We start from the raw sequence: 20,411 nt of genomic DNA, 5'->3' as shown, positions 1-20,411 counted from the left end.
TTTCGAGATAGGGTCTTGAGAACTCTTTGCCCAGGCTGGCTTTGAACCATGATCCTACTGATCTCTGCCTCCTAAGTAGCTAGGATTATAGCCACTGTTACCCTTCTCTTTATGTTCTTTGATTTGACAGAAACAAAACAGCTGTAAGTCCATTATCATATATTCATTTAATTTACTCTCTACTTTCAGTAAGTCATCAATTTTGAAATTTTTCTCTGGTCCCAGTTGGTTTGGTCTTTGTGCTATGTTAATTATAGCTTTCCCTGGGTTTATTCTCAGGCATATCTCCACACTGTAATGGTAGTGATTGTGGATATTCATCAAGCATGGAAGGGAGTGAAACAGGTTCTCGAGAAGGTTCAGATGTTGCTTGCACTGAAGGCATTTGTAACCATGATGAACATGGTAAGTTCTGATTAAGCTTCACATTTATTTCTACTATATGACTGACTGACTTAGCATAAATAAAAGGATTATTGATTTTTTTCAGGTGATGATTCCTGTGTTCATCACTGTGAAGACAAAGAAGATGATGGTGATAGTTGTGTTGAATGTTGGGCGAATTCTGAAGAGAGTAACACAAAAGGAAAAAATAAAAAGAAGAAAAAGAAAAGCAAGATGTTGAAATGTGATGAACATGTAAGTGTCATAACTTACAACTTTAAACTTGCTGTTGAAAATAGCATACTTTCTTTGTAGTGGCATGTGCATCGTAGCTGCTAAGATTTATGTTTTTTAGAATAAGTATTTTATACTGTTTATCTTGTGAGTGTGTGTGGGGTTTGGAGGTTATTTGTTCAAAAGTCCATGTGAATCATAAATCCAATTCATTCTTTTCATGATACTTTAAATTTTTTAATTAGCTATGTAATCTGGGGTAATTTTAGTTTTCCCATTTGCAGAATGGGGACAATAGTCCTGTTCTCATAAAGGTGAAGAAGTTATATGGCAGGCTAGCATAGTTTTGGGGATGTAGTAAGTGCCTAGTAAATGCCAGCTGCTGTTACGCAGTATTCCTTCTAAAGGTTTAACACTCCATGGGGCATTTTGTTGTTGATGACAGGGTCTTGCTTTGGAGCCCACGCTACCTTGGAACTTGCTGTCTTCCAGGGTATTAGTGTGTGTTTGTTTTTCTTTGAATAATAATTACTGTTCTTTCTTGGTTTTTGTTTGTTTGTTTTTTATTTTTGACTGGGACATCTTTTGCTATGGCTTTAGATCCAAAAGCTTGGAAGCTGTATTACAGATCCAGGTAATCGAGAGACCTCAGGAAATACCGTGCACACAGTGTTTCACCGAGACAAGACCAAAGATGCACATCCTGAAAGCTGTTGTAGCACTGAAAAGGGTGGGCAACCACTGCCCTGGTTTGAGCATAGAAAAAACGTACCACAGTTTGCAGAACCCACAGAAACGTTGCTTGGTCCTGATTCAGGAAAAGGTGCCAAGAGCTTAGTTGAACTCCTTGTAAGTAATCTATGTCTTACTGTGGATGAGGGGATGATATTTGAGGGTTTCAGGTGGGGAGTAGAGAGGCTTTTAAGAAAGCTAATTCCATTATACCTTGGTGATTTCATTTCTGTTCTTCTACTCTTGGTTTATGCAACTACTCTGGAGCACATTGCTTGTTCTCTTTTGCCTCAACATTAGAAGAGACTGGTTGGGTGAACAGGATAGAGAGGTAGCATGTCTATGAATCTGCCTCTTTGAAGAAGGTTATTGTAAGCAAATTTTGCCTGAATGGCAGTTTATGGTAGCCACCATTCCAGACGAGGAAAGAATACAAAATCTGAAGTAGAGCCTTCATTCTATGTTACTTCCTTTAGGTATCTTGAAGGGTAAAATCACAACTGAGCTTGGAAAATATTTTGACACCAACTCCTGAGACTTTAGATGAATTATACTGGATTCCAAGTGAACTGAGTGCAGAGTATATGTGTATTGGTTCTTGAAGGAGGGAGATTGGTGTTTTTTCCATAATAATTAGGATCCTGAGCAACCTAATCCTTTGGAATATTAGCTTTTTGCTTTTGTGTATGGTGGTAAAGTTTAATGGTAATGCTTTGTAACTTTTTAAGTTAAAAAATGTTATCTTTGGACTGAAGGTGTGGCTCAAGTGGTAGCGTGCCTGCCTGGCAAGCAATGAGAAGTCCTGAGTTCAACTCCAGTAATCCACCACCACCCCCCCAGCCGAAAAAAAAAAAAGTTCTTTTTTTTTCTTTGCATTTTTATTTTTTTCTTCCCCCTCTCCCCCCCAAAAATATTATCTTTTACTTAGTTTGCGAAGATAAAAATTTCATCAAAGGAGCAGCTAGAGATAAGTGTGGTTACTTAAAATTTGGTAACTAGTTGTAACCATCTCTAATTAGTCATTTTTTAAAGGCAGGTGGGTGTCACTATTCTGGTAGACTCATAGGAATGGAGGATAAATTGTAGATTCAGGATTTCAAACCAAGTTGAGTTTGATTTTATTCTTGTGTATTTCTAAGAATGACATGAGGCTTATTCTGTGAACACTCCAATTAAAGGCTTGTGTGACTGAATTGAAACTAACAAGCTAGGCTGCTTTAATTTTTAACTGTCTTCTATCGGCGTAACATTTTGCATTCTCAAAGTGATGTCTTAACTGCTGCTTTAATTTGCAGGATGAGTCTGAATGTACTTCAGATGAGGAAATCTTTATCTCACAAGATGAAATACAGTCATTTATGGCTAATAACCAGTCTTTCTACAGCAATAGAGAACAATACCGACAGCATCTGAAGGAGAAATTTAATAAATACTGCCGCTTAAATGACCACAAGAGGCCCATTTGTAGTGGCTGGTTGACAACGGCTGGAGCAAATTAAATAAATAAAGTAGCTCTGTCTTTCAATGAAACACTCAAGATGACTACTGCGCCTTCTCTTTCAAAAAACTCTTAATTTAGTGACTTACGACAAAATTTTATCTTAAATCAATGTGATTCTTTCTTGTTTTGGGAGACGGTGGAGGTAACCTCATTAGTTTGTTCTTTCTTCAAGCTTGTGTCTTTAGTTGCGTGGCTGCGCAGGCCTGCCATATGATTTAAGCCATCTCTTTTCATTAAATGTTTCTCTTCCTGTGAGACTTACTAAAGCAACTTAGTGGCAAAAAGTAATGTTGTACTTATACTTCTGTACAGAAATGACAATGAGCTGAATATATGGTTTTACAAAGTAGACATCCATTTGCGAAATGTTTGGATGTAATGTTAAAGCGCAATGTGCAAAATTTAAAATAAAGAATATTTATTAATACGCATAGTAGAATTTGGTGTACATATTTCTATTTAATGTGTGGCAGTGTTTTAGTATTTGCCACTTGTGAACTTGGTACTTGGTCAGTGTTGCTGGAGAAAGATGAAGAGCAAATGAAGATAGAGATGCAAATCATTGAAGACAAAATTCTTAGTTGATCAGAGTGTTAACAGCTGAGAAACGTAGTTTCTAGTCTTGTTCTGAAAGAATAAATTTGCTGCAATACCTTTAAATACTGGCTAGTATCTTACTTTTTCATGACTTCAATTGCTATTATTAAAGATTCTAAGAGGTAACAGAAAAGCCTCTTAAATTCAGAGGTTCATATTGACCAAAAGAGTGAAAATAAAATGTGGCAGAATTTCAGCCAGGGGTTGTTTGATAAGTCATTACTGAGCAGGTATGACTGGGATAAGAAGGATGCACTGAGAGCCAATCACATCGTGGTGGTTTGTATTACTGCAGCCGCAGAAAAGTCACTGTGGTCTTTCAGTTCACTGGTGTCACAAGCTGTCCAAATCTGAAGGAGAAAGATTTCTCAAGAGTAGCATTTTGCTGCTGATTAAAAGGTCAAATAGCACAATAAACACACAAACTTAGAGCTTTGTGTCTGCATGTTGATACTTGGTGGGCAACAGACAAGAGATACCTTAGTGTGGTGGGGATAGAGTGAATTTTTAGGTTTCCTGCCACTGAAATCAGATTTCAAATCGGGCAACAGTGAATGCTTAGATTTAATTTCCAGAGTTTGATGGCATTTCTTTCATCTACCTCTCCAGTTGTCTTTGAAAGCTAGGTGTGGTGAAGGAACAAAAACAGAGGTAAAAATGAGTAATGGTTCCTCTCAGACCCTTGTTTGGTTTCATTGTGGAATCCTTAAAAAATAACTGAGCTGGGCGCTGGTGGCTTGTGCCTATAATCTGCTTGGGTGGCTGAGATCGGGAAGATTGTGGTTTGAGGCCAGCCTGGGCAAATAGTTTGTGAGACCCCCATCTCCAAAATAACCAGAACAAAATGGAGCTGTGGCTCAAGCAGTAGAGCACCTGCTTTGAAATTGTGAACCCTTGAGTTAAAACCCCAGTCCTGGAAAAAAACAACAACAAAAAACTGTGCTTCCCCTAAGCCCTTGTTCTGAGAGCCCTAAAAGCCATAGCTAGTTTATTTATTTTGCTTGGTTTGTTTCTTTTAATCTTTGCCCTTGAGGCCATACAAAGGATAGGTTGTGCAGGCTGGCCTCAAACTTGAAATCCTGCCTCAGCCTTCTGACTTGTGAGATTACAAAAAAAAAAAGCCTGGCTCCAGCTTTTTTCTTTTTTTTGCAGTGCTGAGGTTCTAACTCAGGGTCTTGAGAATACTAGGCAGGTGCTCTACCACTGAGCTACATACTCAGCTTCAGAGATCCTTTTTCTTTGCATCGAGTGGCCAGAAAATAAAGTCAGCTACATTCAACAAAAATCAAACCACCGAGAATGGAATGAAGACAGTTTAGAAGCATACTCTGGTCTGACTGGACTATCTACCGTCGACATCATGCTTAGCTCCTTCTGTATCAGGTTTTTTTCTTTTCTTTTTTTCTTTTTTTTTTGTAGTACTGGCACCTGAACTCTGGCCTTAGGCTTGGTGGGCAGGCGTTCTACCACTTGAGCCACTCGAGCCACTCCCGTGGCCTCTTTTTGTTGAGTTTTTTTGAGATAGGATCTTGAGAACTATTTGCCTGGGGCTGGCTTTGAATCATGATCCTCCTGATCTCTGCCTCCAGAGTAGCTAGGATTACAGGCTTGAAGCCAGGATTATAGGCCTGAGCTACCAGAGTCCAGCTATACTCATCTTTAAAATGATGTGCTGGGATGTAGCCCAGTGTTAGCGCGCTTGCCTAGCGTGTGCGAGCCCCTGGCTTCCATCCCAGCATGGCTAAATAAGTACTGATTGTGCATATGTGTTCTAAAGTTTTTTAAAGTGCCTCACAGTAAGTACTCAATCGTAATCTTTGGTATACATCGTGAAGCATGCTATAATGACGGGAAGGGGGAAGTGTGTAAAACGGAGTAAATAGGGCCATTTAGGGAGAGAATCCCTCAATACCCTGTTTCTTTTGCCAGCTTTTTTTTTTTTCCTTTTTTCTTTTTGGATCTCCTAACTCAAACTCGCGGCCTCATAATTGGGCCAGCTCAACGCGATGTTCCCATTTTTAACCATTTAGTTCTCGGGCTAATAAGGTGGAGGGATCAGGTAAGATAGAGTCCTTCCAAAGGTCACCCAGCGTTGATGGCGGAGACACTCAACCTTTTCCGGACGGAATCCTTCCTATCACCCACCTGACTTGGGAGCGTGTTTGAGTCACCTTAAGTACCCTTAATTTCTCACCTGGCGTTACAGGTCAGGAACAGGGAATGGAGACTGACAAGGCTTTGAGTATGAGCGTCCTCGGGGCTAAAGGCAGCCTCAGCTAAACTTAGTTTTCCGACCCCAGCCCGCCTGCGCACTGCGGTTAGTAGGATTTCCCGGAGTCGAGGAGGGGCGCGGTCATCGCGTGGGGGCGGAGCCGGAAGGGGCGGGGCGGTAGTCCTCCGGCGGTATGTGGCGGGGTGCCGAGGACCGGAGGGCGGAGCCCCGGCCTGAGCCGGGCCAGCATGGGGGTGGGCCGAGGCGCAGCCAGGACGCCAGCAGGTTGGCGGCGACTGCGCGGCAGTGACAAGGGAGCGGCCGAACGTCGGCGACCCCTGCCGTAGTTCCTCCATCCAAGGGTCTGGGTCGCCGTGCGAGGTGGGCGGACGGCTCCAGACCATGGCCAGGGCGGGCATGGAGCGATGGCGCGACCGGCTGGCACTGGTGACAGGAGCCTCGGGGGGCATCGGCGCGGCCGTGGCCCGGGCCTTGGTTCAGCAGGGACTGAAGGTGGTGGGTTGTGCCCGCACCGTGGGCAACATCGAGGTAAGGTCTCTCCGGGGAGGGGAGAAACCCTAGGGGACGTTGTTTCCGCGGGGTAGGGCCCCGGGTGGGGGAGGGGAGTGGCTGGAGCCAGGCTGTGACCCTGCCAGTCACTTGCCGGCCACCCCGGGCCATTTGCAACGGGCTTAGCTAGGGCAAGGGTGACGGATGCCCAGTAGGGAGTCCATCCTCAATTTAAGTTCGTATTTTAAGGAGCTCTTTGCTTCTGACACCTTTAGCTGCAGCGTACCAAATCTCTGATCTCCGGCATTCTCCTTCTCTACTCCTCAGCCCTCCAGCTCAGAATATCCGCCTGAGGAAAGGGGCAGCCAGAGATTAGGAGCCTCTAGGCAGCCAGGGAGAGATAGAAACCTTTCAGGCCCAAGTGACCAGGTGGGCTTCCTCTTGCCCCCAGACCTAACTCACCACATCAGGCAAATTGCTGGTGAAGAAGAGTTAGACGTTCTGAATGTTTAACCCAGGACTGAGGGTGGGGTTAGGATAGGAGCTTTCCGAAGAGCCCCCCCCTCCAACTCATATCTGAGGCTTAACCCAACCAGTAGGCATAAGTGATGAGACATAATTCCTGGAAGACTTTTCCCCAATTCATTTTCCTAGGTGGGACCAAGTAGAGAAAATAGGGCATTGAACTTGTAAACCCTGAAGGGACAAAATAATGTGAGTCCAGAACTACTAGTTTTTCTCCTAGATTTGGAGCCCCCAGAATTCTGAGCAAGAAGAGCTCCCAGAAAAATGAAATGGAATTAGCTATTTTGGGCCAGGGAGAAAGGAGATGAGAAATTCCATTATAGGTTGTCTTTGGATTTTCCTTGGCAGGACCACTCTTAGGCATGGGCTAGTCCTTAGCTAAAGGGCTCTATCTCCACTATTGCTCAAAGTCCTCAGGTAGAGAAAGGGTAAGGAGGTCTCTGGTGGGGGCAGAAAGAGAAGGTATACAGGAAGGAGGACTGTCCCCTCCCTGGCTGCTGACCAAAGGTATACTTTATAACCTCCCAGATAATCCCAAGGTCACCTGGCTCCACCACTGCCCCACTCTGCCCCTCCCTTCTCTTCTGAGACGCTCAGGGCCCAGCCCCAGACTTGGAGCCTAGAGATTCAAGCCTGGGATTGGATAACTGGATTTCCTAATTCTGAAGCCACTGGTGTTCTCTTCCACTCCTTGACCCCAAGGTAGCCAGGAATGGGATCCCTGAATCCCAGGATAACTCCATGTCGAGGGGAGAATGCCTCTGCTGTGAGGGGACTGCCATGATTTCAGGTCATTTTTGAGGGTAGGTGGGAGAGATGATCCAGGTGGCACAGGTGAGGCAATGAGATGGCAGACATTGGAGAAATATATTCTCAGTCCCTCCATCCTAGTTATCCTGTGGGGGACTTTGAGTCTGGAGGAAGCGAAGAGAAGTTGGTGCTAGGGAGAGGGAGAATTCCAGGCTTCCTTGCCCACCATCTGCTTCTATTGATTGATTGATTCACTAATATTAGGGCAGAAATTATGCTCTGGCTTTCTACAGAAAGAAACCCTATTCCCTGAGGTTGTAGTGAAGAGTAAAATTGGGTGGAGGGGGGTTTCTGAGTTCCAGAGGCGTATACCTTTTGAACTTTTGAAAGTTAAAGTAGAAAAGAATTTCTTTGGTCACCTGATCCAGCTAGGTTTGGGAGAAGGAAGGGGCTCCAGGCCAAGGCAGCTGGCCAAAGTGGCCTTCCTCTAGGGCACCCTGCACCCCCTCCCCCACATGCACACAGTCACCTTCACAAGGCTCAAGAGCCCAGGCACTGGCCTACAAGGCCATACAGCCTGTTTTCTTCCTGCTTCCGAATGTCAGCTCCCCTCACAGCCAACTCTCAGTGGCTCTGCTTTCTCAGGTCTTTCTCTGTCAGGGTTCCTCAGGGTGGTGAAGACTGAAGATGCAAAGGGATGTTCTGTGTCACCTGCCACCTGATTTGTCTCATAGTTTCTAGGGGAAACTTGGAGAGAGGGAGGTGCACCAGGAGTTAGAATCTGTTCTGACATCCTGACTCCTAAAGTGGAGGGAGAGGGAAGAAGATTGGCAGTTGGACTGTGTTGAAAGGTTTGTGTGGGAACTCATCTTTGAGTTCTGTCAGACTGACTGCCATTTGTGAGGGGAGGGTGATGGTTAAGAGCTGAGCCCTTCTGGGAGGGACTGGTAGACACCAAGGGAAAAGAGAACAGACCCTGATATAACCAGTTCAGAGATTGTTGGTACTAGAGGAAAGAGCATGAGGTGGGGCGAGAGGTACTTCTACCTACAGGGAGAGGAGGTGTTTGTGTTGGGCAAGTGGCAGAAAAGAGATCTCTTCATTCCCAAGATCCCTGCTCCCATCTCCCTCCTTAGAACTGAAGATTTGAGTTTATCCTTGAGGTTCCTCCACTGATCTGCTCTTTTCCCTGTCCTCACTCAGGGAGTGTTCTGTGGACTTTGACCAGATAGGTAGGGATAGGCAGTCCCAACATATATGTGGCTGTCAGAGGAAAGAGTTCAGAGTGGTGACAGGGGAGGGAGGTTTGATTCTGGGTGGGGAGGTGTGGGAGTGAGCAGCTCACCCCAGTTAGACCCCTGTTGGGTTTCATAGGAGCTGGCTGCTGAATGTAAGAGTGCAGGCTACCCCGGGATTTTGATCCCCTACAAATGTGACCTGTCAAGTGAGGAGGACATCCTCTCCATGTTCTCAGCTGTCCGCTCTCAGCACAATGGTGTGGACATCTGCATCAACAATGCCGGCTTGGCCCGGCCTGACACCCTGCTCTCAGGCAGCACCAGCGGTTGGAAGGACATGTTCAATGTAAGGGCTTTAGGATGGGGTTGGGGATTGGGAGAAGCATGGGAGCCAGGGGTTGGTGAACCAAAGGGCTGCTGGGGACAGGACATCCAGTGAGAGGGAGCTTCAGCTTCCCACTGGGGCATCTTGGTTTTTCCCTTGCTTCCTGCTCTGTCAGAAAGATAGTGAGTGGATGAATGACCATATCTTTTCAGCTCTCCTTTTTGGGGGTGGTTCTTTTTGGGACTGGGGTTTGAACTCAGGGCTTTGTACTTGCAAAGCAGATGCTCTACCTCTTGATCCACTCCTCCAGTCCACTTTTGTTCTGGTTATTTTGGAGATGGATTCTCATGAACTGTTTGCCCAGGACTGGCCTCAAACTGCGATTCTCCCAATCTTAATCTCCCACGAAGCTAGAATTATAGGCATGAACCACTGATGCCTGGACAGGGGGTAGTTCTTAAAGTCTAAACTGATTTCCTCATGTTGGAAGAAAGATTATAGGGGAGCATTTATTGAATGCTCCCCAGGTATCTATCAGCCCTGTGCTGGATGCTTGGGGACAAGGGAGTGTGGCTCAAGTCGTAGAGTGCCTGCTTAGCAAGTGGGAGGCCCTGAGTTCAAACCCCAGTACCACAAAAAAAAAAAAGATAAGAACACCACCAGTAACTGTGGTACTTCACGCAGGTTATTACTATCAATCTTGCCACATTTAATTAGAATGAACACACTTCTATCATCAATATCTGAGGCCACAAACTCCAGTGTCCCCTGGGGGGCAGGTAACACATAAAGGGGTGAAGCAGGTCAGGTGTGGTCTGCAGTGTGGAGAGAGCACGTAGCCATGTGTCAAATCCAGCATACTTGCTCTACAGTAGTGAGGCCAGATCTTAATGATTTCTTTGAGAGACATGAGGAGGCTGTATCTCCCATTCACAAAAATGTCTGCTCTGTGAAGGTAAGGATTTTTTGTTTGCATGTATTGAATGAAAGAATACATGTTGGAAAGGTATTTAAAATGTTTTAAAGCCATGTATAGGCCAAACATGGCCTTTAGGAAATGGCTTTTCAACTTCCTGGTGACATTAGAGTATGAAAATATTCTGAGAAGTTGAAAGCAGTACCTCTCCCCCAATCCTTTTCACATCTGGTATCAATAGATTCAGTATCTAATAGGTACTTGGGCCTGGAATTGAAGCAGTGAATAATGGAGCCCTTGTTCTCAGAGAGCCTTCTGAGATCACAGTCATGACCCTCACCTGCAGCAAGCAGGTCTCAACTTGCCCTTCTGTGAAATGAAGGACTATTAAGTCCTTAAGGCCCCTTTCAGCTTGGACATTATCTTAGTCTATTGGGCTCATCCTAGAAAGCATCTTCTGCCTCCCCACACTGGCCCCTAGACCTGGGAGATTTCCTCACAGGCCCCAGGGGGTCCATTTGTCCTCCTCCATCAGCCCCACAAATCCACATTGCTAAGAAGGCAGGAAACACCCTCCTGTGTCCCAGTACCCATGTCCTGCTACTGTTATGAGCACTGAGGCAGGTTCACACCAAGGGTGTTCTGTCCTGATGCCTGGCTGACACCTGATAAAGAGAATTGTCTAATCAGCCAGCTGGTCTCTCTCTTCTTGTGAGGAGAGGAACTGGGAGTCTGAAAGCTTTATCTCCACTGTCCTCTCAGGCAGGAGAGGCTAAAGGGTGGGGCTGGGCAGGCACTTCACAGCAGATACCCTTTGGGCCTCTATTTCATGAAGGGTGGGGACCCTACCCACTGAAGAGTCCCCATGCCTGGGCTTGCTGATGGGACACAGGTCAAAGGCAGGAGGGTTGGGCCTCCTCCTCACACTTTCAGTCTAAGGGAAGGCATGGCAAGGGAGCAAGGTGGCTGGGGAAGGCCGGGAGAGGCTGGGGTCTGTAAGGAGAGAGATTTAGGCCATTTTAGGAAGGTTTTTAGTTTGTTTAGCAGAGAGCAGGGCCAGGACACCATCCTCAAGAAGGGTAGGCTATTTAGGGAAGAAAAGGAGTTGATTCCCTGAGGCAGAGGTCCTACTATTTATAGAGATGGCCCAAACAGAGTCTCCTGGGTTTAGAGGGTTTAGGAGAGTCAGCCAGGAAAGGAGCTGCCTCTGCTGTCAGCTGGGGGTGGCAGCTTTTGGGGAAGAGACAGCTTCAGAGAAGGCAGGGTGCCCTGTGCCTATCTTGGTCTCTGGAAAGACCTAGAAACCATTTGGATTGTCATGTCCCCCCAACCCCCCGCCACCACCGCCACCACCACCACCACCACCACCACCACCAGCACCACCATGCTCTGTGGCTCTGCCACCTGCTCATTAGGGCCCAAGCTGGAGACACCTCATTGCCCTCCCTGGCCTGCAGGTGAATGTGCTGGCCCTCAGCATCTGCACCCGGGAAGCCTATCAGTCCATGAAGGAGCGGAACGTGGATGACGGGCATATCATTAACATCAACAGGTGAGGCCTGGTGGCCCTTCCTGCTAGGTGATCTTTTGCAGTTCACTTGACCTCCAGGCTGCAGTTTCCTTGGTGGTAAAATAGAGACTTAATACCCAAGTGGCATGATTGTGGTGAGGGAAAGAACACTGTTGTCAAGTGCCAGCCCCTGGCTGGCTAGAATGGGCAGCTCAGCCCCTGCCCCCGCAGCTTAAGCCTGTGAACTTTCCTGGGATCGAGGCCTCCATTCCTCAGGACCTAGGATGAACCCCCTCATGGTACAAAGAGACTGTACAGTTTCTGCCATAGGGAAGCCCCCTGTCTGAGGGGCTACATAGCCTCTGCCACCTCCAGAGATCTCCCAGTGAGCACACAGATAAAATGGTGAGGTTTCTGGCATTCAGCATGACTAGGACATGCACTCAGTAGTAAGCGAGGGGACAGCTTTGAGGCAGAAGAGGTTTTAGGAGCTGCACGGACAACAGCAGCTATATTCAGTGGGCTGTGGGGAGGGCCACCAGAGCTCCTCTTGACAAGGCTTCCCTGTCAGCCTCTGGGTGGTGAGGCTGACCAAGATGGCAGGGGCACTGCCAGTTTCTGTAGAGCTTCACTCTCTCCTCTTTCCTCTTCCCTTCTACCCAGCATGTGTGGCCACCGAGTTCCACACCAGTCTGTGGTCCACTTCTATAGTGCGACCAAGTATGCCGTCACTGCGCTGACAGAGGGACTGAGGCAAGAGCTTCTGGAGGCCCAGACCCACATCCGGGCCACGGTGAGGCTGTGGCCTAGCCCTGGTGGGGTTGGGGTGGGCACAGGCCCTCCCATCCCCACATGCTGCCCAGAAAGCCCATGCCCAGAGTGGATAGCCTAGAGCCCCTGGGAGTGGACTGGGTACAGAACTCCTGGGCTCTGTTGCTCCTTGTGTGGCCCTGCTCAGCCCTTGTTCATCATTTCCTTCATCCAGGAGCCACTGGCCAGGCTTAGATTTTGAGAAGAGGGTATGTGGGGTGCAACATGAAAGGAACACAGAGACTAAAGAAAGCAAGGGGTTGTGTGAAACAAGGTGCACAATGGCTGGACACCAAGACTCTGGGCTCTTCCCTTGAAGGCTGCATGAACTTGGGGAAATCATTGAACTTCCCCAAGCCTCAGTCTTTCCATTTGTAAAATGGAATTGATACTTACCTCATTATGAGACTTGAAGGAACACCATTTTGTCAAGCATTTACCCTCCATATAGGAAGGGCTCTACAGATAGCCGGGGGCATTGTGATCATTGCCAGTAGCAGTTTTGGGAAAGGGGGTGGTTACTGGACATTAGGTAGCCATCACTATTCAGCTGGAGCCCTGTGGCTTCCATCCCCCACCCCCAACCTCCCCAAAGCCTGGTACAGCTCAGCACCTGAGCAGATCCTCTCTGTTGGCGCAGTGTATCTCTCCAGGCTTGGTGGAAACACGATTCGCCTTCAAACTCCACGACAAGGACCCTGAGAAAGCAGCTGCCACCTATGAACATATAAAGGTGGGGCCTCCTGCTGGGCCCGTAAAGCCACTCAATCCCTAAGTGAAAGCAGAGGGAACCCTGGCCTTTAGACTCTACCCTCTGACAAGCTTGTTACCCCTTCTGGAGGGCTGGAGTGGGAATGTGGATGCTGGAGAGGACCTCAGTGGTGGGAAGGAACTTGGGTCCATTCTGTCTTGTCTCAACCCTTTCCCCTGCCACTCTCAGTGTCTCAAACCCGAGGATGTGGCTGAGGCTGTCATCTACGTCCTCAGCAGCCCCCCCCACGTCCAGGTGAGTCTGGCTTTGGCTGTCCATACCCTGGAGCAACCCAACCATCCCCAGAAGAGGGAAGCAGGGAGGTCTAAAGGGGAAAGGGAATGTCCTGGCTGCCTCAAGCCTTGTGCCTTCTACAGATTGGAGACATCCAGATGAGGCCCACGGAGCAGGTGACCTAGTGTCCTGTGGGGAGTTCCTCCTTCTCTTCCTACCCCTCATGGCTTGGCTCCTGCCTCTGGATTTTAGGTGTTGATTTCTGGACCCTGGATCCCTCTTTATGTTCTCACCCGCACCAAGGGCTAGAAAATTTGTTTTGTCAAATTATTTCCATTGCAAATGTAAAAATGGGCTGGGGAGAGGAAGCAGGGTTCCTGGTGGTTTCACTTGTTAGCTTGTCCTGAGTCCCCTTCTTGGACTCCTTTGCCTTTGCCTGCTCTCTTCATTCTCTTCCCTTTAACCTGGGAAAAAGGATGTGGTCAAAAGGTGAGCTTCCCCATTTTCTGTCCTGAGGGATGTCAGAAAGAGGCCACTTCACTTGTGGTCTTGTATCTATGTGGTTATTCCCAGCTCCAGACTTCCTTCTCTACCTGCCCCACTGTACCCTCCTTTCCTTACCCCTTTCCCACTCTTCAGCCCAATCCTGGCTTCTTGCACGCCCTCTCCCCCCAAGGGTCATCACTTCAATTCTGACTATGACTGCAGAATACCAAGGTCTGGCACCTAATTGATTTTATTGTGATAATTAAAAAAGAAAGTAGCAACCAGTCTACCTTGGCTTCAGGAGTGTCTTTCAGTTCTTCCCCCTTTGTGCTTGGAGTGGTTGTGTCTCAATCTCTTCCAGGTGAGTGGGCAGGTGGGTGGACTTGGGGCATCATTCCTGGTTTGCAGATTACCTTGTGGAGCAGGAAAGGGTTGGATTAAGTCTTGAAAATGGAGAGGAATTTGCCAAAGAGAAGGCAAACAGGGTGTGCAAGGTTGGGAAGCCCAGAAAAGAGTACAGTATTGTGTGAATAGCACACAACTTAGTTTAGGAGCAAGACAAGGATGAATCCTTGTGAAGCCAAATGGTAAGTCTGAGGCGAGCAACACAGTGAGTCAAAAAAAAAAAAAAGGGACAGGCTGAAAAGGTGGCTCCAGCCTTGGTCACTGGAGATCTGAGCATTTATCAAAAGAATTGGGCCATTACCTGTGGGCCAAAGGCATCAGTGGTCTTGTCAGTAGGGAATAGGCTCAGAGGTCACTTCAGAAAAGAACCAGTGGCCAGGGGTGGGAAGTATCTTTGGGGTCATGCAGATGTGGGGAAGGAGGCACAAAACAAAGACTGACTTGGATGAACAGGAAGCCAACCCGTCCCTTCAAATTGTCCTTTGCTGGTGGGTGGTTGAATGTGACCTCCCGGCTTCCTAGTACCCGTCAAGGTACAGGGTGCAACCAGCACCATCTCCACCCATCCGCCCGCAACCGTGGAGGTCGCTGCTCAGTAAGCCCCGCAGGGGGCGCTGTGGGACGTTTTGGGGGCCAGTCATGCGCAGTGCGGCGACGGGCAGGGGGCGGGGCCACAGGAACCCGGAAGCGGAGGAACCCTTGTGGGGAAGCCTGGGAGGTTGCTGTGTACCGGCTTTCCAGTTCTGGGCAGTCCTCAAGCCGGCACTCGGAAGTATTGGTCCCTGCTGAGGGGACGGGGTGGGGGTAGCAGTTTGGCCGTCTTCTTCAATATATTCGGACGACCGCTCCGGGGGACGCAGCGGGGTCATCGAGCTATGAGACTGCTCCCGGTGATTAAGGGCGCAACCTGGTGTTGCGCCGGTCGCTTTGGCGCGCGTCGTTTCTCCTCTGCGGCTAGGCGCGGGGAGCGGCCTGGCGGGGAGGAGCTAAGCCGCCTGCGGCTGGATGACTTGGCGCCAACCCCCCGGCTCGAGCTTCTGTTTGGCCTGTCCCCATGTCTCCTGGCTCTGCGGGCCGCCCGCCGCCGCGTGGCCCGGGTCCTGCTCCAGGCCGGCCGGGCTGGGGTACAAGGGGAGAGAGCCGAGCTGCTTAGGGCGGCCGAGGCGCGGAACATCCCAGTCCTGCGGCACAGACGGCAGAAGCTGGACGCCCTGTGCCGCTACCAGGTGCACCAGGGCGTCTGCATGGAGGTGAGCCCATTGCGGCCCCGGCCTTGGAGTGAGGCCGGGGAGACAAGCCCGGGAGACGGCCCCCAGCAGCTGTGGCTCGTCCTGGAGGGGCTCCAGGATCCCCGGAATCTTGGGGCTGTGCTGCGCTCCGCTTACTTCCTCGGAGTGGACAAAGTCATCACCAGCCGGAGAAACAGGCACGGACGTCCCTTGTTCTCCATGTGCCCAACTTGGAGGCGCACGAGTTCCTAAGCACCTTGCCCTTGGGTGATCCCTCGGCCAGACCTCCCCATCGCCGGAACTCTCACCCCTAACCCTTGGGAGCCCGGGGTGAGCAGGGGACCGGGCTTGAGATTGCCCAGTCTAAAGCGGGACATGGGGGAACTTTTGCAGCTGCCCGCTCACTCCAGTAGTCAGCAAGGCCAGCGCGGGGGCTATGGAAGTGATGGACGTGTTCGCCACTGATGACCTGGCCAGTGTTTTGCAGGTAAGGGCGGGGGGCAAGAGGGGAAGGAACGGAAATGAACCTAGTTCAGCCTCTTCAAGGGCACTCAGCAAGCTGTGGATAGGGAAAGAAAAGAAAAGGGACATTGGTTGCTACGGGCTCCTCAATGCCATGGGGAAGAAACGATCCTGGTGTTTTAAACATCACAAGTGGAGCACTAAAGTTAGAGACGTTCTGGCTTCGTTCTCTTTACTGCACTCCTTCGCCAGGCAATCCTCTTTGCCCCTTCTTTGAGTCTGCTTCAGTGTCTCGTTGCCTGTCAAGTAGGTCTTCAGTGAAACTTGTTCAGTTTTGGGGAGCTGGTGGACAGGAGTCCTAGATTCAAGGATCTTTGAACCGGGAGACTTAGGAAGGGGGAAAGTTCAGGAAGCCCCTCCCGGAGTCCGTGGAGCTGTCTCCGCTGTTTCTCTTGCTGACACAAGGGGGCAGTATTGCCCTGTATTTGGTGGCCTCCTAGGCTGAGCGGCGAGAAAATCTGTTAAACAAGGGACGGCTCGGGGATGGGCCTAGAATAACGCTGCCCGATAAAAGCCATATGTGATTTAGGTTTTCTAGTAGCTACATTGAAAATAAAAAGGAACAGACGAAATTGGTTCTAGTAATTTATTTGACTTAGTGTACCCAGAATTGTTATCATTTCAACATATGGACATTTTAAATATTATTAATGAGATATTTTATATCACATTAAATTTTTTTTGAAGAAATCTTAATCTGTGTCAGGAAAATGTAGTATGGTTTTTAAGCAATCAAGAAATATATGTTTATTGATTTTTTTTCTTTGTTCAGTCATATTACTTGAAGTTGAAATAAGATACTTAAGCATGAAAAATAAAATAATATTTTTTACATACAGCACATCTCTGTGTAAACTGGTCACATTTCAGCTGCTTACTAGTCACACGTAATTAGTGTCTACTGTATTGAACAGCACATTTCTAGGAGCACTGTCTCATAGGAAGCCCCTTCCTATCAAGCCTGATAGGTAACCAGGTTGGGTTCCCTCTGTTAACTTCCAGCCCCTGGACAAGTACTTCCTGCAAAAAACAAAACCAAGCCGGGTACAGTTTGGCACAGCTGTAATCCCAGCTACTTGGGAGACTGAGGCAGGAGGAACATGAGTTCAAGGCCAGCAATGGGCTGTGTAGCAAGACTGTTCAAATAAAGAAACAAAAACATTTAAAGCCTTTGCATGTCTCAGTAAAAGCCAAAGTCTTTCTGGTAGCCTTTAAGGTCCTAACTTACATGGCCATTGTTCTGTTTCCCACTGGTCACCTTGCTATTCCTTAGACATGCCAGGAAAGCAAAGCATCTGGGCCTTTGCACTTGCAGATCTCTGCCTAGCATGTTCTTCCCTGCTGCCTGCAAGATACATTTGAATGCAGACCTCATCATCTTCAGGTCTGTACACAAATGTCATACCAAGGAGGTTTTCCCCTACTACTCTTCCACAGGGCTGGGATTTTAGTCTGTTTTGTTTGTGGCCCCATGCCGTGTCTACAGCAGAACCTGGCCAACTTGGTGTGCTTAATAACTATTGATTAAATTGAATGGATCTGTGACTGGAAACACATGTGGGCACAGCTGTGCTCCTCTTGGCCAGGGCTCTGATGATTTCATGAGAAGAACATTCTGTCTTCTTCCCTCTTTCAGGCCAAAGCTCAGCAGGGCTGGCTTGTGGCAGGCACAGTGGGCTACCTTGGGCCTGAGGTTTCCCAGTCTTCCCAGATCCCCATCACTGGTTGCTTGGAGTTCATCTGGGACCGGCCAACTCTCCTCGTGCTGGGTAGGTAGATGTTCCTCCTGCTTTTCTGTGCTCAGATGTACATTTTCTAAGCACTTGGGTGTCCATCTGGGGCCCCCTAACCCTCTGCCCCTGCCCATGCAGGAAATGAAGGCTCTGGTCTGTCACAGGAGGTGCTGGCCTCCTGCCAGCTTCTCCTTACCATCCTGCCTGGGCGCCAGCTGCCTCCTGGACTTGAGTCCCTGAATGTGTCTGTGGCTACAGGTGAGTCTGCTTCCTTTTCTTACTGCCCTTTAGTCATATAGGGGTAGCTTCTGTCTCATCCCATTTTTGGCTGATTCCCCCTAAACCTCAGGTTTTTTGTGCCTCAGTTGTTTATGTGCAAAATGGGGAAAATACCTCCTTTTGAGGATGAAATGAAGGAGTGCCCTGCACATGTCAAGGGCTCCAGAAATGGTCTTTCTGCTTTTTCTAACCCTCTCTCTTGTCTGTCTGTCTGTGCAGGAATTCTGCTTCACTCCATTTGCAGCCAGAGGAAAGGTATCCCTGTAGAGAAGGAGAGAGGGTAACTTCTCCAGGACCCTCAACAACCCCCAGCTACATCTAAAGAACACCCAGTGGCTCAGCACCCAGCATTGTCTTCAGGGTCAGAAAAGAGAGGCTAAATGGGGGCTGACTTGAGCCCTCCAAGATGAGCGTGTGCTGGAGTCAGAATGGGTTACCCACTCCCCGAGGCTCCCACATGCTGGAATCTGCCTGAGTATACACCCAAACCCCTGTTTTGATGTTGGAGATGGTAGTTTGTTCATTTCCAGGATGGGCTAGGATGGAGGGTGTCTGTCCTCCCAGGCCCCGACTGGAAGTCAAGGAGAAGTCTAGACATCAGAAGGGAATCAGGCAGTCCAGGCCAGAGGTCTGAGTCCTCCTGAGCCAGGTGTTGCCTGTGGCAAAGGTGAGTGTGAGAATGTAGAGGCCAAGGCCTTCTGAGTATAGACCAGGTACAAACCCCTACCTCACAGGGTTGTTGTGAGGATCAAATAAAATATCACCAGGTCAGTGGGTACTCACCAAATGGATGTTCTGCCTACTTCCTCTGCTAGGTGGCAGCATTGCCCTTTAATCCGTGGTTTCCTTCCAGTGCTTTTGTAGCCCCTTGGTGAGACGCCTGACTGCAGCTCCAGACACTGGGAAAATAAGCAAATGCCCCTTGACCCCACATCACCCCCCTCAATCAGTCAGTCCAGCTCAGCAAGGACTCCATGACTCAAGCCCTCACCTTTGAGTCTGAGGTGATGAAGATGGGATCACTCTTGTGCAACCAGACAGGCTTGGTCTCCACCAGCTGGGTCCCACAAGTGTAGCAGAAGCCATGATTTGAGTCATGCAGAATGAAGGTTCTCAGTCTTGGCTGCATATTGGAAAAAAAACCAAGCAAACCCAACACTGCCATCAGTCTGATGCAGTGGGTCTGGTACATTAGGATTTTATTTTTATTTTATTATCGTTGTTGTTATTTTGTTTGCTTGTTTTTGAGGCTGGTGTTCACTGTGTGGGCCAGGCTGGCCTGGAACTTGTGATCCTGTCTCAGCCTCTCAACTGCAGTTACAGTGCACCACCACATCCAGCTGGGCCTGAGGATTTTTAAACCTCCAAGGTGCAGCCAAAGCTGAGAAGCACTGAGCAGTTTCTCAACTTCACACTATTGATATTTGGGGCCAGATTGCTCTTTGCTGAGAGCTGCCCTGAGCATTTAGGATGAGTAGCAGCACCCCTGGCTTTTACCCCCAGATTACAGTTGATCTGTCCTCCATCCCAGTTATGAGACCAAAACCATCTCCAGCCATTGCATAGCTTTCCCAACTGAGAACTGCAGCATTTGGGTTGGGAGGACAGGAATCCCTGAGCTGTAATCCTGATCACTGTGTGGCTTTGGGCAAGTTGCCTACACACCTGAGCCTCAGTGTTCTCCTCAGTGAGAAAGGAAACTTGTATTCCTGGATTTCTGGGAGGACACAGAAAACAATAGGAACTTGGTGCTTCATATGTAAGAGGTGCTCAATAAATAGTATTCCCCTTTCCTCTGGAATGCATATGGAATAGATTTAAAGTCACTTTCCTCTTGAGAAAGAGGATGAAAATCCTTTCATAAACTCTAGCATCTGTCTCCCTTCAGCTCCTCCCCTGAGTGCCATACACGCTCTGATGTTGAGCCTCTCCTAACCCTATTTTGGCCTTGGCCAATAACCTAGCACAGTGATTTTTAACTTTGGCTGTACTTTGGAGCTGTGGGGTCAGAGAAGGGGATGGCTTTAGTATTTCTGATACCCAGAGACACCAGAACAGTAAAATAGTAGTAGTCTCTGGAGAAGGAGCTGGGTATCAGTATCTCTTAAAGCTTCCAGTTGATATTGTGTCATTGGGTGCAAGAATCACTGACCTAACTGGGTATGGTGGTGTAAACCTATAATCTTAGCCCTTGAGAGGCTGAGGTAGGAGGATTTATGAGTTCATTACCAGCCTGGGCTATATAGCAAGACCCTAACTCAAAAAAAAAGAGTCACCTTCATGTCCAAGAAAAGCTTCACTTTTACTACAGTATATTCACACCTGTGCTTTTTGAGCTCATGCCTGAAAGCTTGGGTCAGAAGGATGTTTCAGATAAGAGTCTTTGAACGATTCAGGTTCCAGCCCTGGCCCCGTGGTGGCCTACCTAGATTGGCTTCTCAGCTTTCATCTATAAAACAGGGATAGATTAATACTGGATTTATCCACCCCTTCTAGGCAGGAAAGCGAATAATAAAAATAAAAAGTAT

General features: G+C 48.3%; 3 protein-coding genes across 8 annotated transcripts in view; all 3 read left to right on the top strand.

Moving 5' to 3' along the window:
• Nucleotides 1-3,282, top strand: part of Ggnbp2 (gametogenetin binding protein 2) — a 36,872-nt gene extending 33,590 nt beyond the window's left edge. For all 6 annotated transcript variants that reach the window (XM_074046323.1, XM_074046324.1, XM_020171085.2 and 3 more), the window contains 4 exons: nt 280-405; nt 491-639; nt 1,219-1,467; nt 2,646-3,282. In XM_074046323.1, coding sequence (XP_073902424.1) covers nt 280-405; nt 491-639; nt 1,219-1,467; nt 2,646-2,849 — 728 coding nt within the window. In that variant the 3' untranslated portion in view covers nt 2,850-3,282. The remainder of the gene's footprint in view (nt 1-279; nt 406-490; nt 640-1,218; nt 1,468-2,645) is intronic.
• Nucleotides 3,283-5,860: 2,578 nt separating this feature from the next.
• On the top strand, nt 5,861-14,004 carry Dhrs11 (dehydrogenase/reductase 11). The gene is made up of 7 exons (XM_020171093.2): nt 5,861-6,209; nt 8,820-9,029; nt 11,382-11,476; nt 12,098-12,227; nt 12,885-12,977; nt 13,185-13,250; nt 13,373-14,004. The coding sequence occupies exons 1-7, from the start codon at nt 6,063-6,065 to the stop codon at nt 13,412-13,414; spliced, it is 783 nt and encodes a 260-aa protein (XP_020026682.1). The 5' UTR covers nt 5,861-6,062; the 3' UTR covers nt 13,415-14,004.
• A 138-nt stretch (nt 14,005-14,142) lies between these two features.
• Nucleotides 14,143-18,674, top strand: Mrm1 (mitochondrial rRNA methyltransferase 1). Its single transcript, XM_020171094.2, has 5 exons — nt 14,143-15,546; nt 15,743-15,836; nt 17,508-17,640; nt 17,743-17,862; nt 18,103-18,674. The coding sequence occupies exons 1-5, from the start codon at nt 14,996-14,998 to the stop codon at nt 18,165-18,167; spliced, it is 963 nt and encodes a 320-aa protein (XP_020026683.2). The 5' UTR covers nt 14,143-14,995; the 3' UTR covers nt 18,168-18,674.
• Nucleotides 18,675-20,411: the final 1,737 nt, after the last annotated feature.

The sequence above is a fragment of the Castor canadensis genome, chromosome 11 (assembly GCF_047511655.1).
Source record: "Castor canadensis chromosome 11, mCasCan1.hap1v2, whole genome shotgun sequence".
Classification (NCBI taxonomy): Eukaryota; Metazoa; Chordata; class Mammalia; order Rodentia; family Castoridae; genus Castor; species Castor canadensis.
Note: the sequence above shows the minus strand (reverse complement) of the source record. Positions and strands in the feature narration are given on the sequence as shown.

Bases quoted from the DNA above. Each gene is read 5' to 3' on its own strand.
- Mrm1 (XM_020171094.2), top strand. From the start codon at position 14,996: ATGAGACTGCTCCCGGTGATTAAGGGCGCAACCTGGTGTTGCGCCGGT. The intron at 15,547-15,742 runs GCACGGACGTCC...GAACTTTTGCAG, and splicing joins ATCACCAGCCGGAGAAACAG to CTGCCCGCTCACTCCAGTAG. The intron at 17,863-18,102 runs GTGAGTCTGCTT...CTGTCTGTGCAG, and splicing joins GAATGTGTCTGTGGCTACAG to GAATTCTGCTTCACTCCATT.
- Dhrs11 (XM_020171093.2), top strand. From the start codon at position 6,063: ATGGCCAGGGCGGGCATGGAGCGATGGCGCGACCGGCTGGCACTGGTG. The intron at 9,030-11,381 runs GTAAGGGCTTTA...CCTGGCCTGCAG, and splicing joins GTTGGAAGGACATGTTCAAT to GTGAATGTGCTGGCCCTCAG. The intron at 11,477-12,097 runs GTGAGGCCTGGT...CCTTCTACCCAG, and splicing joins CATATCATTAACATCAACAG to CATGTGTGGCCACCGAGTTC.